This window comes from Orcinus orca, chromosome 3 (genome assembly GCF_937001465.1).
Source record: "Orcinus orca chromosome 3, mOrcOrc1.1, whole genome shotgun sequence".
Taxonomy (NCBI): domain Eukaryota; kingdom Metazoa; phylum Chordata; class Mammalia; order Artiodactyla; family Delphinidae; genus Orcinus; species Orcinus orca.
This window is the reverse complement of record NC_064561.1, coordinates 65,143-83,040: the sequence shown is the minus strand read 5'-3', so window position 1 is coordinate 83,040 and position 17,898 is coordinate 65,143. Positions and strand designations below refer to the sequence as shown.

At 52.7% G+C, this 17,898-nt stretch overlaps 1 protein-coding gene across 1 annotated transcript; it reads left to right on the top strand.

The window, feature by feature from the left end:
* The first annotated feature begins 480 nt into the window (after positions 1–480).
* On the top strand, positions 481–17,884 carry THEG (theg spermatid protein). Its single transcript, XM_049707295.1, has 7 exons — positions 481–749; positions 1,623–1,739; positions 2,435–2,496; positions 3,119–3,188; positions 5,177–5,294; positions 7,758–7,917; positions 15,188–17,884. The coding sequence occupies exons 1-7, from the start codon at positions 481–483 to the stop codon at positions 15,424–15,426; spliced, it is 1,035 nt and encodes a 344-aa protein (XP_049563252.1). The 3' UTR covers positions 15,427–17,884.
* The last annotated feature ends 14 nt before the right edge of the window (positions 17,885–17,898 follow it).

Sequence of the window (17,898 nt, the reverse complement as noted above, 5' to 3'; positions counted from 1 at the left end):
ACTCAGCAGCCCTTCCCCGAGAGCCCTCCCAGGCCCCGGGACACCAGTGAATGGGGCACTCACGGCCCCTGGCCTGGGAAGGCGACTTGCTACAAGTCTGTGCCAAACACCATGGAGAAGTCAAATCAGTGCCGAGATGCAGGGAGACCCAGGAATGGGGCTGCCTTCCCGAGGAGGAGCCCCCAGGATGTGTGCGGGCAGAGGCACGGACAAGTGCAAAGGCCCTGAGGTAGGTTCATGTTTAGGGAGCAGGAAAGCAGAGCGGCAGGAGGGGAGCGGGCAGCCTGAGGTTGGAGGGGTGGGCGGCCCCACGAGGGGTGCCCACCGCCTCAGATGCGTGGGCATGGAATGTAGGCTGAGAATGTGGGCGGGCCGTGCTCCTGTTGCCAGGTGACCACAGACAACAAGAGCAAAGCTGCAGGGCTGGGAAGGGCCCAGCACATGGGGGACCACCAGTAAAGCTCGCTCTACAGCCACCGCATGTCAGAGGCCAAGGACCAGCCAGAAAGGGGGCAGGATGACGGCACCCTGGGCCTCCAGGGCCCCACGTATGAGAACCGAGGGTCCAGGGACCCCAAATGCTGGGGTCTGGACGATGGGGACCTGGGATTGGAAGACCAAGAGGAGGAAACTCCCCCTGAGGAGGTGACTGGGGAAGAATTCGTGGACGCCCAGAACCCGGAGGAGGCCCTCGCGGAGCTGGAGAGGGTTCTGGAGAAAGACGCGGAGGAGGGCGTGCCTGAGATGAGGTGGGCAGGAGAAGCGGGCGCCCAGGCTGAGGTGGGCGGGGGTGGCCCTGGGCGTGGCTGCACTGGCCTGGGTGCTCACTCTAGGGGTGAAGTTGTCAGCACCTCGCTGTTCTGAGGAGGAAGGCGGCAAACGGCCCCTGTCCAGGTGGCAGGGGAGTCGTCGTGGAAAACCCTACGCAAACGCCAGCTTTGGAGGTGGCAGTTGAGAGGTCGTGAGCCCTCCATCCGAAGAAAGAAAAAGAAATGGGGGAGAGTCTCCCAACCCCCAAAGCTGAAACCAATGCAAGTACCATACATTGCCAGAAACGCTTTCGGTGGCCAGGAGGACACCCGGAAAACCGCGGGTGCTCCCTCTAGGGAGGGACCCCGTGCCCTAGTGTGTGCATGGGTTCCTCGGCTGGAACCCCTCGCCTCCTGGTCCTGGGTAAGCACGCGTCCCCTCAGGCACTGCAGAGGGGCCTTTGCCCTCCCGGCACAGTGACGGAGCTCGTGTGATGAGTGCACAGGGTGCTGTGTGACGTGGCCGGTGGGGCAGGGGACGTGTGCCGCGTAGAGGGCGGCGCTGCGCATAGGCGGGGCTCAGGGAGGGGTCCAAGCCGGGACAGGAGACTGGATGTCTTGGTGCTCTGGGGGCTTCCTGGGGGCACTGTCCATGGCTCAGCATCCCCTCTGTGGCCCTGCAGGCGGGAGCAGGTTTCTGTTCCATTTCACAAAGGAGGGAACCGAGGGCACTGGCTGGTGGCAAAGCTAGGATTTCAGATCAGGTCTTCATGGTGCCAGGGCTCTCCTCCAGAGGGCGGGGCGAGAGCACAAGGATGGTTCTACCCCGCCGGGGGAGCAAGGGCTCTGGCCTCAGCGTCCACCTTCCCTCAGCCGGCTGTCCACCTCCCAGAGGACCCCTGGCACCTCCGTGGGCTGGGAGAGGAGGAAGAAGAGGCGGCTGTTGGAGTTGGTGAAACCCAAGACCAACTGGCAAGTCTTGAAAGACAGGTGAGGTGTTGGGCGGCCTGGATGGGGGGGTCTGAGAGGGGCACGGTGCCCTCGGCAGCCTCTGGATACCGGCCGAACCAGCGGGTCCCTGCGCAGAGGCGGGCGGGGCCCTGTCTCTCGCAGGATGGGGTGCTGCTGCAGGGGCTACGCCTAGATCTCCCCCCACATGAGGAACCTGCAGTTCTGTGTCTACTGGTGAGTCCCGCCCCCCCGCTGCCCACATCGTTGGGAAGGGGGGCCTTCACCGGAACCACCCTTCCTCTCCTGGGATAGGGCTGGGGGAAGGACTCTGCACTGGGGGCCCCGCCCCAGGATTCCCAGCTCTACCTGGAGCTCTGGACCCAGCCCCCGGCTTGAGATGGGTCTGCTCCTAGAGGCCTGGCCGCTTCTCAGTTGCGCCTGTTTTTTTCCAGCTCCCTCCTTCTCTGAGCACCAGCCTTGCTCAGAATAACCTACACTCTCTGTGCTTCTAAGACTTTTCTCCCGCGTCCGTGTGTCCCTCTCTGACCTGCCTCTGCTGCCCATCTACTTACTCTCTCCTTTCTTCCCCCTGGAAGCTCTCCCTCCCTCGCCCTCCAGCTGCCCCTCTCCCCGCTGTCTGTGTTATGGGGTGCCCTGAGTTCTGCTGCTGAATGGGGCGCAGACCGCTGGGACCCTGGCTTCCCTCACGCTGAGCCCCACTGGGTGTGTTCCAGGCCATCTGTGTACTGGACAGAGAGGTTTCTTGAGGATACCACCCTCACCATCACGGTGCCCAGTAGGTTGACCTGCCTAACCCTAACTCTAACCCTAACTCCTTCTCCGCGGGGGGGGGGGGGGGCATCAGGGGGAGGGGGGCTGGCCAGGCGCCTGCGGCCGGGTCACCCCCACCTCACCGTGACCTGCACCTGGCTCTGTTTGGGGAGACCGAGGGGCCTCCCAGCCCAACCCTCCCAGGGGTCCCTGCGGGACTGCCCCTCCCCCATCTCCCAGGAGCGCCTCCACCCCCAGTTTTCCAGGGGTCTCCTCTCTGGAGTCTGTCCCCAAGCTGGAGGCTGGTCCTGGTGGGGGAGGGGTGGGGGGCAAGCTCTCCAGGGGAAATCACAGTTTGCATCTCAGTCAAAGTGGGGTCAGTACTAGAAAACTCATTTCTGGAGAGCCGCTCAGGGCGAGTTCTCTCTTGGGTTTAGAATCCCCTGCAGTGAGCACGGAGGCCCCTGGAGCCCAGGCCCGTCCTGCAGAGGAGCCTGAGCCCCCGTTCCCCCCCACCCCTGTGTGCCCCGCGGTCCCCTGGTGAGGGTGTCTGCTGTGAGCTGTCCCTTGTGTGAAGCTGGATTCAGGAGGAGGGAAGCCCTCGGGGAGGGGCAGGTTTCCAGGGAGCTGTTTCCCCTTTTGTGCAGAGGTGTCCCGCCGGTTGGCGGAGCTGGCCCGACCTAAGAGGTTCTACTCAGAGTATTACAACAACAACAGGTAGGGGGCGGCCGGGCAGGGACCCCTTTTCCTCGGGGCTTGCAGGGGAGGGTCCAGGTCCTGGGACCAGGAGACCCATTCACGCCGGCCAGGCAGTGAGCCTTTGAAGCTCAGCTACCGAGACAGGACGCAGGAGGCTCTCAGGGCTGCAGGGCAGGTGCTGGTGTCGCTCTGGGCAGCTGGCGGTTGTGAGACTGATGGTTTTAGGCGCCTGCCTCCTGGCACGATTCTGTCTCAGTTCTTGCGCCTTCCACCCTTGCTGATGTGGGATCTGGTGTTATTAGACACAGACTGGTTTCCTATCTCACGCATGTGTGGAAAGGAAAACATGCCCGAGAGCCCCACTCACCCATGTTGACAGGCTCCAGCCACCGTTTCTGTGGCCGTCATTGTGACCACAACTTCTCACCTTAATGCTGGTTGGAGCGTAATCTGGAGGCATTTCTGTGTGACCTGTAATCTGGGGTGGCCTCTGCGATCTGTAATCTGGGGTGACCTCTGTGTGACCTGTAATCTGGGGTGACCTCTGTGATCTGTAATCTGGAATGACCTCTGTGTGACCTGTAATCTGGGGTGGCCTCTGTGATCTGTAATCTGGGGTGACCTCTGTGTGACCTGTAATCTGGGGTGGCCTCTGTGATCTGTAATCTGGAATGACCTCTGTGTGATCTGTAATTTGGAATGACCTCTGTGTGACCTGTAATCTGGGGTGACCTCTGTGTGACCTGTAATCTGGGGTGGCCTCTGTGATCTGTAATCTGGAATGACCTCTGTGTGACCTGTAATCTGGGGTGGCCTCTGTGATCTGTAATCTGGAATGACCTCTGTGTGACCTGTAATCTGGGGTGGCCTCTGTGATCTGTAATCTGGAATGACCTCTGTGTGACCTGTAATCTGGGGTGACCTCTGTGTGACCTGTAATCTGGGGTGGCCTCTGTGATCTGTAATCTGGAATGACCTCTGTGTGACCTGTAATCTGGGGTGACCTCTGTGATCTGTAATCTGGGGTGGCCTCTGTGATCTGTAATCTGCAGGGTGACCTCTGTGTGATCTGTAATCTGGGGTGACCTCTGTGTGACCTGTAATCTGGGGTGGCCTCTGTGATCTGTAATCTGGAATGACCTCTGTGTGACCTGTAATCTGGGGTGACCTCTGTGTGACCTGTAATCTGGGGTGGCCTCTGTGATCTGTAATCTGGAATGACCTCTGTGTGATCTGTAATCTGGAATGACCTCTGTGTGACCTGTAATCTGGGGTGACCTCTGTGTGACCTGTAATCTGGGGTGGCCTCTGTGATCTGTAATCTGGAATGACCTCTGTGTGACCTGTAATCTGGGGTGACCTCTGTGATCTGTAATCTGGGGTGGCCTCTGTGATCTGTAATCTGCAGGGTGACCTCTGTGTGATCTGTAATCTGGTGTGACCTCTGTGTGATCTGTAATCTGGGGTGACCTCTGTGTGATCTGTAATCTGGGGTGACCTCTGTGCGGCCTGTAATCTGGGGTGACCTCTCTGTAAACCGCCTCATGGAGCACAGCCAGTCATGGATGGCCCCGGGCCTTCTGGTTGGGCTGACAGCATTTATCCACTGCATTCCAGCCTCAGAGATGTGAAAATAAGAGTCTGCCTCGGCTCAGTGAAATACGGCTGTTTCTGGGGCGGAGGCGGAGCCGAGACCCGATTTTTAGGAGGTGGGGTGGTGGCAGGGCTGACTTTCATCCCTTCGATCCACCTCCTGACCCCAGCCTGATGGTGGGAGTAGGGGAGACGGCTGGGAGGGGACTACCAGGGAGAGGGTCGCTCCATCCTTGAGAATAGGGGGCTCTGTTAGGGATTCTTTTAGGAACTCCTCTTGGAGGTATTTTGAAAACCCTGCACTGCACCAGGCTCTCCCTGAGCCCCAGAGTCAGAGAGGAATCGTATACACACAAGCACACAGACATGGCCCCGGGCGGTGGGTTAGGGTCTCAGGCCTGCCTCTCCCTTAGGACCACCCCCATCTGGCCCATTCCCCGGTCCACCTTGGAGTACCAAGCGTCCGACCGCCTGCGGGAACTTGCCACCCCGAAGGTCCGGAGTAACATCTGGAGTATACACATGTCTGAGGTGGGTGCCCTTCTCCCCCTGGAGCTCCCCAGCTCCCCGCCGGGGGCTCAGCGGCTCCGGAAGGACAAGAGGCAACAGACGTGTGACTGCTTCCCTGAACCATCGGGAGTCACCGGGCTTTGTTCAAGAAAAGGCGTTACTTTCCTGCCCCGGGCCTTGAAGGCAGTGCAGGGACCGCCCTCCGCTGCCTGTCAGCTCGGAGGGGAGCCGGAGCAGGGCGGCCGGACAACGGCGGTTCAGAGGTGACAGCGGAGTTCAGTCCATTCTCATCTGGTCCTTTGCGCTCCTCCAGTTGAGGCGCCCCCCCCCCCCCCCCCCCCCCCCCCCCCCGCCCCGGCTCAGGCCCGACTCCGCCCCGGCGGCCCGCAGCTACCCTCCGGCACCTGCGCGCTGCCCCGCCCTGGGCCAGCAGCACGGAGTCCCGCTCCCCTGGGAGGGGCCGCCGTGGGGGCGTCTCGCACCCACCGAAGGACACGTGCTTGTTTCTGGGTTTTGATTCCCGCACACACGGCTGCCGTGAGAATCTGGGTCTCTGTGGGATACGTTGCCGTATCTCCAGGGTCAACACCCAGAAGCGGGGTCCTGGCCAGGAGGCCTGTCCGACTTTATCAGAGACTGACCACCTGCTCCCACGGTGGCCGCCCCGTCCGGCACCGTGTGTCCATTTGCTGGTTTGTCCGTTTATTCCTTTACGGCCGGCCGCCCTGTCAGGTGTGCGGTGGGACGGCCTTGTGGTTTAATGTGCGTTGGATCCGTGTCTTTTCATGTGGTTGTTTGACAGAACCCCAACTTGGACACTTTTACAACTAAATGCAGACAACACACTGCTTCTCCCAGAAACTCTTCATGTGGATTTCTAACAGGCGAGGGTAGTTTAAAACCCCTAACAACAAAGATCCCACTGAAAGAATTTAACAATAATACCTTAGTGTCCAAATACCCAGCCCATGTTCCGTTTCCCCAGTTGTCTCAAAAAAAGGCTTCAGGGCTTCCCTGGTGGCGCAGTGGTTGGGAGTCCGCCTGCCATTGCAGGGGACACGGGTTCGTGCCCCGGTCTGGGAAGATCCCACATGCCGCGGAGCGGCTGGGCCCGTGAGCCATGGCCGCTGAGCCTGTGCGTCCGGAGCCTGTGCTCCACAACGGGAGAGGCCACAACAGTGAGAGGCCCGCGTACCGCAAAAAAAAAAAAAAAAGCTTCAGCAGTCAGTTTGGTTGGATTGGCATCCGGGGGAGGGTCTGGCCCCACCCCTTACCTGGAGACGTACCTGCTGTTTTCCCGGACCGTGCCTTGCCTTTGCCAGTTTAGCCTTCGAGTCCTTCTGTGCTCCAACACCCTCTGTGGCTCCCCAGTGCCCCGTGAAAACCAGCAGGATGGGACCTTCTCCATCCCTACTACCCCATGTGCCCCCTGTTGGACTAAATGCAGGTCCCTCAACAAGCCCCTGGGCTTTGGCATGTGCAGCTGGGCATGTTCCTGCCCAGACTGGTGGGGCCCCCATCCGACACCCCTTCTTGCTCCTTCCCAGCCCCTTTCACATGTGCTCTGGATGGGCTGTCATCCTTCCCTTAAACGTGAGCTCCCTGAGGACATGTGTCCGTGTCTGCTGTGGCCTTACTGCAGAGCTGGCCTTGCCCCGAGCAGGGCACGAAGCAGTCGTCGATATTCTTCAAATGCATGGATAAGTGACTGTTTCCCTGCCTGTCACCCCTGCAGACGGGGGGCCCCTTGAGGGCAGGACCGCAGGCTGACTCAACCGCCTCATCTGGTGACCTGAGCTGTGGGGGCTGTCCGGGTGGGCAGAGAAGGAGGGGAAGAAAGGAGAGGGGACAGAGGGGGTGGTTGAGAGGGGCGTGAAATTGTAAGCGCCAGGACGTCTTTGACAAGAGTAGTGTCTGTGATTTCTCAGCAGGACACTTTCAGGAGGAAAGGGACTCATCTTTCAGTCTCCCTAGAGAACATTACAGCCAATCCTCTGCCTCTGGGCAGTCTCCTACCCAAAGTGCACCCAGCAGAGAGCTTTTGTAAAACATTAAATGTTACACACACACCAAGTGCTTGTACAATTCACCCTCCTACCAACCACGTATCGGGATCTCTCTCCTCCCACCTTCCTGCCAGGGCTTGATAACGCCAGACTTTTTCACTTTTGCCAAATTTGTTGGCATGGAGTGATAGTTGGCTGCTTTAATTTACATTTCCCTGGCACACAGAGAGGATTATTGATCCTTTGGGTTTACTTTCCTGCACGATTAACTCAGTTTCCTATTGATTTTTCATGTTATTGATTTAGAGAAGCTCTTTATTTATGATGGCTACTACTAATCCTTTGCTGAACACACTGCAAACTAACTTCTTCCCAGTCAGTCTTTTGTCTTTCAGTGTTGCCTTCAGGGTCTTTCTGAACCAGGGGCCATGAGGAATCATGGGCTGCTTTACTCCTTCCCCCCTAATTCTGTTTCTAGGTGTCCCAAGTGTCCAGGGCAGCCCGGATGGCCACCCCCAGTCTGAGGATCATCCAGCTGGCAAAGCCCAGGGCTCCAGCCGCCCTGCGGGAAGAGTGGGACCCCATGCCAAAACCCAAGCCACACGTGTCAGACTATAACCGTCTCCTTCACCTGGCCAGTAAGCAGGTCCCCGGGGATTCGGCATCTTATGAAGCAGCCTTCCCCACTGGACGCGGGCGGGGGCAGCCAGTCAACTTGGACCTGCTTCTGCCAGATTTGTGCTTCCCTAGCTCCACCTGCACTGCAGACCAGCTGTCCAGATCCCTGTGGGCAGTTCATCTGTGGCCTGCATGGCCTCCCTGGGGGCTGGCAGAGGGAATCGCTCCCTCTGGGTGGGGGGGGGCGGTTTGTGGGTCTCCCAGCACAGCAAGTGGGTGCAGAAGGGAAACTTGGGGTGCAGGGCCAGGGCCAAAAGAACCAAGCTGGGGCACAAGGGCTCTTTACATGGTGTTGGCCTGACTCTCTTCCTGTCCTTTATTTTATTTATTTTTTTATACAGCAGGTTCTTATTAGTCATCCATTTTATACACATCAGTGTATACATGTCAATCCCGATCGTCCAATTCAGCACACACACACCCCCCGCGGCTTTCCCCTTTGGTGTCCGTACGTTTGTTCTCTACATCTGTGTCTCAACTCCTGCCCTGCAAAACGGTTCATCTGTACCATTTTTCTAGGTTCCACATAGATGCATTAATATACGATATTTGTTTTTCTCTTTCTGACCTACTTCACTCTGTATGACAGTCTCTAGATCCATCCACGTCTCTACAAATGACCCAATTTCATTCCTTTTTATGGCTGAGTAATATTCCATTGTATATATGTACCACAACTTCTTTATCCATTAGTCTGTCGATGGGCATTTAGGTTGCTTCCATGACCTGGCTATTGTAAATAGTGCTGCAGTGAACATTGGGTTGCGTGCGTCTTTTTTTTTTTTTTTTTTTTTTTTTTTTTTTGCGGTACGCGGGCCTCTCACCGTTGTGGCCTCTCCCGTTGTGGAGCACAGGCTCCGGACACACAGGCTTAGCGGCCATGGCTCACGGGCCCAGCCGCTCCGTGGCATGTGGGATCTTCCCGAACCGGGGTATGAACCCGCGTCCCCTGCATCGGCAGGCGGACTCGCAACCACTGCGACACCAGGGAAGCCCACGTGCGTCTTTTTTTTGTGTGTGTGTGGTACGCGGGCCTCTCACTGTTGTGACCTCTCCCGTTGCGGATCACAGGCTCCAGACACACAGGCTAAGCGGCCATGGCTCACAGGCCCAGCCGCTCCGTGGCATGTAGGATCTTCCCAGACCAGGGCTCGAACCCGTGTCCCCTGCATTGGCAGGCAGATTCGCAACCACTGTGCCACCAGGGAAGTGCCCTGTTGGTATCATCTTTAATTTCTTTCATCAGTGTCTTATAGTTTTCTGCATACAGGTCTTTTGTCTCCCTAGGTAGGTTTATTCCTAGGTATTTTATTCTTTTTGTTGCAGTGGTAAATGGGAGTGTTTCCTTAATTTCTCTTTCAGAGTTTTCATCATTAGTGTATAGGAATGCAAGAGATTTCTGTGCATTAATTTTGTATCCTGTAACTTTACCAAATTCATTGATTAGCTCTAGTAGTTTTCTGGTAGCATCTTTAGGATTCTCTAGGTATAGTGTCATGTCATCTGCAAACAGGGAGTTTTACTTCTTTTCCAATTTGTATTCCTTTTATTTCTTTTTCTTCTCTGACTGCCTTGGCTAGGACTTCCAAAACTATGTTGAATAATAGTGGTGAGAGTGGACATCCTTGTCTTGTTCCTGATCTTAGAGGAAATGCTTTTCACCATTGAGAACGATGTTGGCTGTGGGTTTGTCATATGTGGCCTTTATTATGTTGAGGTAGGTTCCCTCTATGCCCACTTTCTGGAGAGTTTTTATCATAAATGGGTGTTGAATTTTGTCAACAGCTTTTTCTCTATCGAGATGATCATATGGTTTTTCTTCTTCAATTTGTTAATGTGGTGTATCACATTGATTGATTTGTGTATATTGAAGAATCCTTGCACCCCTGGGATAAATCCCACTTGATCATGGTGTATGGTCCTTTTAAAGTGTTGTCGGATTCTGTTTGCTAGTATTTTCTTGAGGATTTTTGCATCTATATTCATCAGTGATATTGGTCTGTAATTTTCTTTTTTTGTAGTATCTTTGGCTTTGATATCAGGGTGATGGTGGCCTCATAGAATGAGTTTGGGAGTGTTCCTTCCTCTGCAATTTTTTGGAAGAGTTTGAGAAGGATGGGTGTTAGCTCTTCTCTAAATGTTTGATACTATTCACCTGTGAAGCCATCTGGTCCTAGGCTTTTGTTTGTTGGCAGATTTTTAATCACAGTTTCAATTTCATTCCTTGTGATTGGTCAGTTCATATTTTCTATTTTTTCCTGGTTCAGACTTGGAAGGTTATACCTTTCTAAGAATTTGTCCATTTCTTCCAGGTTGTCCATTTTATAGGCATAGCGTTGCTTGTAGTAGTCTCTTAGGATGCTTTGTATTTCTGCCATGTCTGTTGTAACTTCTTTTTCATTTCTAATTCTATTGATTTGAGTCCTCTCCCTCTTTTTCTTGATGAGTCTGGCTAATGGTTTACCAATTTTGTTTATCTTCTCAAAAAACCAGCTTTTAGTTTTATTGATCTTTGCTATTGTTTTCTTTGTTTCTATTTCATTTATTTCTGCTCTGATCTTTATGACTTCTTTCCTTCTGCTAACTTTGGGTTTTGTTTGTTCTTCTTTCTCTAGTTCCTTTAGGTTTAAGGTTAGATTGTTTATTTGAGATTTTTCTTGTTTCTTGAGGTAGGCTTGTATAGCTATAAACTTCCCTCTTAGAACTGCTTTTGCTGCATTCCATAGGTTTTGGATCATCGTGTTTTCACTGTCATTTGTCTCTAGGTATTTTTTGATTTCCTCTTTGATTTCTTCAGTGATCTCTTGGTTATTTAGTAACGTATTGTTTAGCTTCCATGTGTTTGTGTTTTTTACGTTTTTTTCCCCTGTAATTGATTTCTAATGTCATACTGTTGTGGTCAGAAAAGATGCTTGATATGCTTTCAATTTTCTTAAATTTACTGAGGCTTGATTTGTGACCCAAGATGTGATCTATCCATGCGCACTTGAGAAGAAAGTGTAATCTGCTGTTTTTGGATGGAATGTCCTATAAATATCAATTAAATCTATCTGGTCTATTGTGTCATTTAAAGCTTCTGTTTCCTTATTTATTTTCATTTTGGATGATCTGTCCATTGGTGTAAGTGAGGTGTTAAAGTCCCCCACTATTAGTGTGTTACTGTCGATTTCCTCTTTTAGAGCTGTTAGCAGTTGCCTTATGTATTGAGATGCTCCTATGTTGGGTGCATATATATTTATAATTGTTATATCTTCTTGGATTGATCCCTTGATCATTATGTAGTGTCCTTCCTTGTCTCTTGTAACATTCTTTATTTTAAAGTCTATTTTATCTGATATGAGTATTACTACTCCAGCTTTCTTTTGGTTTCCATTTGCATGGAGTATCTTTCTCCATCCCCTCACTTTCAGTCTGTATGTGTCCCTAGGTCTGAAGTGGGTCTCTTGTAGACAGCATATGTATGGGTTATGTTTTTGTATCTATTCAGCAAGCCTGTGTCTTTTGGTTGGAGCATTTAATCCATTCACGTTTAAGGTAATTATCGATATGTATGTTCCTATGACCATTTTCTTAATTGTTTTGGGTTTGTTTTTGGAGGTCCTTTGCTTCTCTTGTGTTTCCCACTTAGAGAATTTCCTTTAGCATTTGTTGTAGAGCTGGTTTGGTGGTGCTGAATTCTCTTAGCTTTTGCTTGTCTGTAAAGCTTTTGATTTCTCCATCGAATCTGAATGGGATCCTTGCTGGGTAGAGTAATCTTGGTTGTAGGTTCTTCCCTTTCATCACTTTAAGTATATCATGCCACTCCCTCTGTCTTGTAGAGTTTCTGCTGAGAAATGAGCTGTTAACCTTATGGGGATTCCCTTGTATGTTGTCATTTTTCCCTTGCTGCTTTCAATAATTTTTCTTTGTCTTTAATTTTTGCCAGCTTGATTCCTGTGTGTCTCGGCATGTTTCTCCTTGGATTTTTCCTGTATGGGACTCGCTGTGCTTCCTGGACTTGGGTGGCTATTTCCTTTCGCATGTTAGGGAAGTTTTCGACTATAATCTCTTCAAATATTTTCTCTGGTCCTTTCTCTCTCTCTTCTCCTTCTGGGACCCCTATAATGCGAATGTTGTTGCGTTTAATGTTGCCCCAGAGGTCTCTTAGGCTGTCTTCATTTCTTTTCATTCTTTTTTCTTTATTCTGTTCCGCAGCAGTGAATTCCACCATTCTGTCTTCCAGGTCACTTATCCGTTCTTCTGCCTCAGTTATTCTGCTATTGATTCCTTCTAGTGTAGTTTTCATTTCAGTTATTGTATTGTTCATCTCTGTTTGTTTGTTCTTTAATTCTTCCAGGTCTTTGTTAAACATTTCTTGCGTCTTCTCAATCTTTGCCTCCATTCTTTTTCTGAGGTCCTGGATCATCTTCACTATCATTATTCTGAATTCTTTTTCTGGAAGGTTGTCTATCTCTACTCCATTTAGTTGTTTTTCTGGGGTTTTATCTTGTTCCTTCATCTGGTACATAGCCCTCTGCCTTTTCATCTTGTCTATCTTTCTGTGAATGTGGTTTTTGTTCCACAGGCTGCAGGATTGTAGTTCTTCTTGCTTCTGCTGTCTGCCCTCTGGTCCGGCCCGCAGTCCCCAGGACTGTCGCGGCTTCGGCTGCTGGGGCCCCTCCAGAGCCGGCAACCTCAGTGAGGCCGCCCTCCCCTCGGGCTCCAGGGCAGTTCAGTGACGGTGGAGGGAAGAGACCCCGAGCCAGGAGTTCCAGCTCTGTGGAAATGCGGGCTGCATTCTGGGCCTCTTCCTGTCCTTTAAAACAAAGGACATACCTGGTTCCCCCACAACAAAAGTAAAATGCACTAATTGTAGAGAGTTTGAAAAATGCAGAAGAGCATGAAGAAAGGAATCTTGCCACCCAAAGGTAGTCAGAGGCTTAGGAAAATTCGCTGTGTATCCCTGGCTCCTGGCACGTGGTCACCAGAGAGCTTGATTGGCTGTTTTGGTATAATCTGCTGTGTCCTATTTTCTCCGTTTCCTGTTTCCTTTTTTTTTTTGCGGGGGAGGTGGTTATTGATTTGCAGCAGCTCTTTATATAAGATGATCACTCACCCTATGTCGAGCACGTTGCAAAATAACTTCTTCCCAGTCTTTTTTCTTTCGAGCTTGCTTGTGGGATCTTTTGTTTGTTTGTTTATTCATTCATTCGTCTGTTCCCTTAATATTTGTTAAAGTATTTGTTGAATTTGTTATGACTGGTTAAATGAACAGAAACACAAATACACACGCACTTCTCTCTCAAACCATCTTGTCTCACACACATATGCATGAACACACACGTCTGGAATATAATAAGCCCATGTACATTTGTACCTACACCCGCGTGTATATTCATCCAGGCTTCAGGAGCACATATCAATGCACATCCGTGTGTGTATGGATAAAACTGGTGTAGGGCTGTGTTTTTCAAACCGCAGACTTCCACCCACTGATGGTTGTGACCAGCATTTAAGAAGTGAAGTGAGGATACATGCAGTGCAGGGGCCACGTGGGGTGGGCACTGGTCCATGCCGTTTTGCATTTGTGGGTACTGTGTGGCCGTGGACCAGTCACACTCTCAGGCTGTGACCAGAAGATTTTCGGAGCCCAGATGTTACAACAAAGGGAATGCCCCTGAGTCTCCCTGAGGACTCCCAGAAAGGTGGGCTCTGGGCAGGTCCTCCCGAGGTCCCCCAGCCCCTCCCTTTTGGGGGCCCCCGCACATGTCACCTGCCCAGGAGTTGTAGTCCAGCCTGAGGCTGGTGGAAGGGCCCCCCTTCTTTTCACCGAGGGCCTCTCCCCCGAGCTGTGGGTTGTCTGCTGACTAGGGGGAGGGCCCTTTTGCGATTGCAGGGTGTTGGAGCAAAGAGGAGTTTGGAAAGGCAGCCCTCAAAACCGAGGGGCCCAAAGTTAAGGCAGTGGTCACCGGTGGCCACCAGCGGTCACCTCTCTCCTGGTCCCCATGCAGGCCATGCCCCGTGGCTCCCACCGTGGAGGAAGGGGTGGCGGAGAGGTGGCGAAGGGGACTGAGCAGGAGAAGGGCCGGGGGTCCCGGCAGGTGAACAGAGGGGGGTGGCTGAGCCACAGGTCTGCTCTGAGAGCTGTCTGTCCACGACTAAAGTGGAATGAAAGCCAATCCGTCCATTGATTTAAGTCAATGAACAGATTTTATTAAAATTAAACAACGATAAAAGTCCAGCCCATATCGGGTACTGATCCCATGTGGCTGGTGGGGCCCTGTGGAGAGGGCCCAGCTGGGGCTGCCTGAGCCCCTTCCTCACCCCCAGCCCCCAGGGTACCTTTTTCTGCTCCCTCTGAGTCCCCCATCTGGGACCCATGGCCATTTGAAATATTTTTTCTTTACAGTTCACCCTTTCACAGTGCACAATTCAATATTTTCCAGTATGTTCACAGAGCTGTGCACCCACCACCACAATCAATTTTATTTTATATTATTTATGTCATTTAAAAAATCATATATATTTTTTTAAATTTATTTTTTATTCAAGTATAGCTGATTTACAGTGTTGTTAATTTCTGCTGTACACCAAATGACTCAGTTATACACATATATATATTCGTTTTCATATTCTTTTCCATTATGGTTTATCACAGGATATTGAATATAGTTCCCTGTGCTCTATAGTAAGACCTTGTTGTTTATCCATCCTATATATAATAGTTTGCATCTGCTAATCCCAAACTTCCAATCCATCCCTCCCCCTCTCCACCTCCCCCTTGGCAACGACAAGTCTGTTCTCTTATGTCCCACACAGTCGATTTTAGAACACTCCATCCCCCCAAAAGTGAAGCCCCGTCCCCATGAGCAGTCACCCCCATCCCCTCCCCAAGCCCCTGACAACCAGGAACCCACTGTCTGTCTGTGGACTGGCCTGTTCTGGACGTTTCCCATCAATGGAATCACACACCGTGTGTCGTTCTGTGTCTGGTTTCTCCCACTGCATCGTATCCTCAAGGTCCATCCATGTGGTAGCGAGTGTCAGGGCTTCACCCCTTTTCATGGCTGAGTGATGCTCCCATGTGTGGAGGGACATGTTTGTTTATCCATCATCTGTTGACAGACAGGCCATTAAACTTGGGAGCTCTGACCCAGAAGGCTGATCTCTGCGGGGCGAGGCGGGGGTGGTGGTGGCTGCATGCCCCAGGCTCCGGCTTCTGACACCACCCCCTTCTCCCGCCCTCTCCAGTGCCCAAGCCCCAGTCGGACAAGTGTGTTTCTGACCGAGACGCACGCTGGGAGGTGCTGGAGGCCACCAAGAAGGCGGTGGCCAGTCCCCGCATCGTCTCCCTGGCCAAACCCAAAGTGCGGAGGGACCTGAGCGAGGACTACAACCCCTACCTCATCTCTCCAGCCTCCCTGGTGGCTCGTGCATCCCCTCGCCTGCAAGAGCTTGCCACCCCCAAGAGCATCACCAAAAAAGCATGAGCAGCCCAGGTCTGGCCCCTCAGCCCGTTCCCAGTAAACACCCAAGTGCAGCTTGACCCTGTGTGTGGCTCTGATCACTTTGGCCTGGAGCCGGGAGGGCAGCGGGGGCCCGGAGGAGACAGTAATAATAATGTTTATGTTTGCATCTAACCTGCAATCCTACAGCCCTTTTTCCCCAGTCACGTTCCCCTGGCATCGCCAGCCCCTCGAGTGGCAGACTCCACGCTCTCCCACGTCAGAATTTTCCCTCTGAACCACTTCTGTCCCAACTTGCTTATCCAGCCGCATCCTGGGCGTCCACAGCCCCTCAAACTCAGTGACCTCCGTAAGAAACCAGCTGATGCCTGCTGCATGATGATGATCTTTGCAGTGACCCGACGGGGGGACTGTCAGTGTCACCCCTGTGCTGAGGTGGAGGCTGAGGGTCACAGAGTTTGTGGAAGACCCACCAGAATTTCCCACGGCAGCTGGGACAACTCACCATGAACCGGGGGCTGAAAACCACACAGATGGGTTCTCTGACAGTCCTGGAGGTCAGGAGTCCGGCTCGGGTCTCACGGGGCTAAATGCAGGCGTGGGCAGGGCCGGTCCTTCCGGAGGCTCCAACGGAGCATCGGTTCCCGCCTTTTCCAGCTTCTAGAGGTGCCGCATCCCTGGCTCACGGCCCCCCCTGCATCCTCACAGCCAGCAGCGCAGCGTCTCCCGTCTCTCTCTGCCTCTGACCCTCCTGCTTCCCTCTTATAAGGACCCTGGGATGACGCTGGACGTCTCGGGGAATCCAGGGTCATCCCCGTCTCAGGAGCCTTAACTTAATCCCAGCTGCAAAGTCCCCTCTACCCTGTGAGGCGACACATCCGCAGGGCCCAGGAAGGACGTGGGTGTCTTTGGGGGCTCTTATTCTGCTGAGCACAGTGGGAGAGAGATCTTTTCTGTCTCTGCAACCCTAGAGAAAGTCTCGTTTATCTCTGGCTCTGGCTGGACCACTTGGGGACTGATTGCTGGGTCCTGAGGGTGTGATGATGTACTGACAGCCCCTCACATCTCTCAGAGCCCAGCAAGCATCAGGTCCCGAGCCACGATCTGAGACCCAGTTATTCCCAGACTCTTTGAGGACGTGGGTCCAATATCACTACACATCCTTCTAAGAGGGAGGCCAAGGAAATTGTGTGACACCAAAGCCACCCGCCGTGCTCCAGCCTGAAGAGGGAGGAGTGCAACCCTGAAAGGACCCACGGTCTCCTCTTGGGGCCTCGGGAGAGAGCGAGGCCCTGCTGACACCGTGATTTCTGCCCCCCAGATAATGAGGGTGTGTTGTATTAGCTACTGGATTTGTGGTGATTTGCCTCAGCAGAAGGAGGAAACCAGTGCAGATTAGAAATCTTAGAGGTTCCGTCTTTAGACGCTTGGTGACTGCAGTGCTGGCCAACACTGCATGTCCACCAGTGGGGGATGGTCAACCTTAGGGACCTTGCAAGACAAGACAAAACAAAACAAAACTTTAAACCAGCCGAATGTCCAAAACGACGTGCTCGTTCTCTTGTCAAAGACCTCCTCGCATTTTCGCGTTCCTCTTCAAGCTGAGAAAAAACAAACTTCGTACCGCATCTCCTGAAGAAATAAAATGTAACTTTACCTACACTGAAATCATTATCTCACGATTTAATGGGCCGATAAAGAAGCGTGTATACTGCCTGTCACCCATGCGATCCATGGTCCGCTTTGTTGAGACGGAACAGACGGGAAAATCGATCCTTTTCCGGGTTTTACCAGCACTGACGCAGGTAAACTAGCCACCGCTGCAATCAACATACACAAGTTTCATCTCCGCCCAAAACCCTGGGGCTGCTCTGTATTCAGGCTGTTCTCCCACCTGGGCCCTGGCAGCCGCTCACTTGCTCTGTGTCCCTACAGGCTGGAGTTTCTAGGGCGCAGGTAAACGGGGCAGGTGTGCGGGCGGAGGAGACTGCGTGTGACCTTCTCACTCTCGGATTTGATGCTGGTTCACAGCTCAGGGTCGGGATTTGCCCTGTGACCCACTCCGGGATCACGCTGAGTTTGGCCCGTTTACATCTCCTGATAGGACCAGTATCGGGGCTTAGTTCTTCCTATTTATGTTACACTTTCAACTGGTGTTACTTCTTTTGTTTGTTTCTTAAATCTTTCAAAATACAACTCATGCTTTGTGTCAGAGGCTAGGTCCCCAGGAAACAGACTGCGAGACAGAGGCTGAGATAGGAAAATGAGTGGGGAGGGTCCTTGTGGTCACCCCCGGCCAGGCGGTGAAGGATGCAAAGTCTGCGTACATCTCATGGGGAGCTCTGGAGCTTCACCCCTGTCCCCTGTTGACCACAGGTGCTGGGCCTGGACGCGGCAGCCTCCGCGACGGATAGGTGACATCTCTCTTCAGCCACCGATGTTCCCAGCAGCTGGGAAACTGCTTGTGTGTGTGTTTGGGGGGGCGCATGGTGCCCA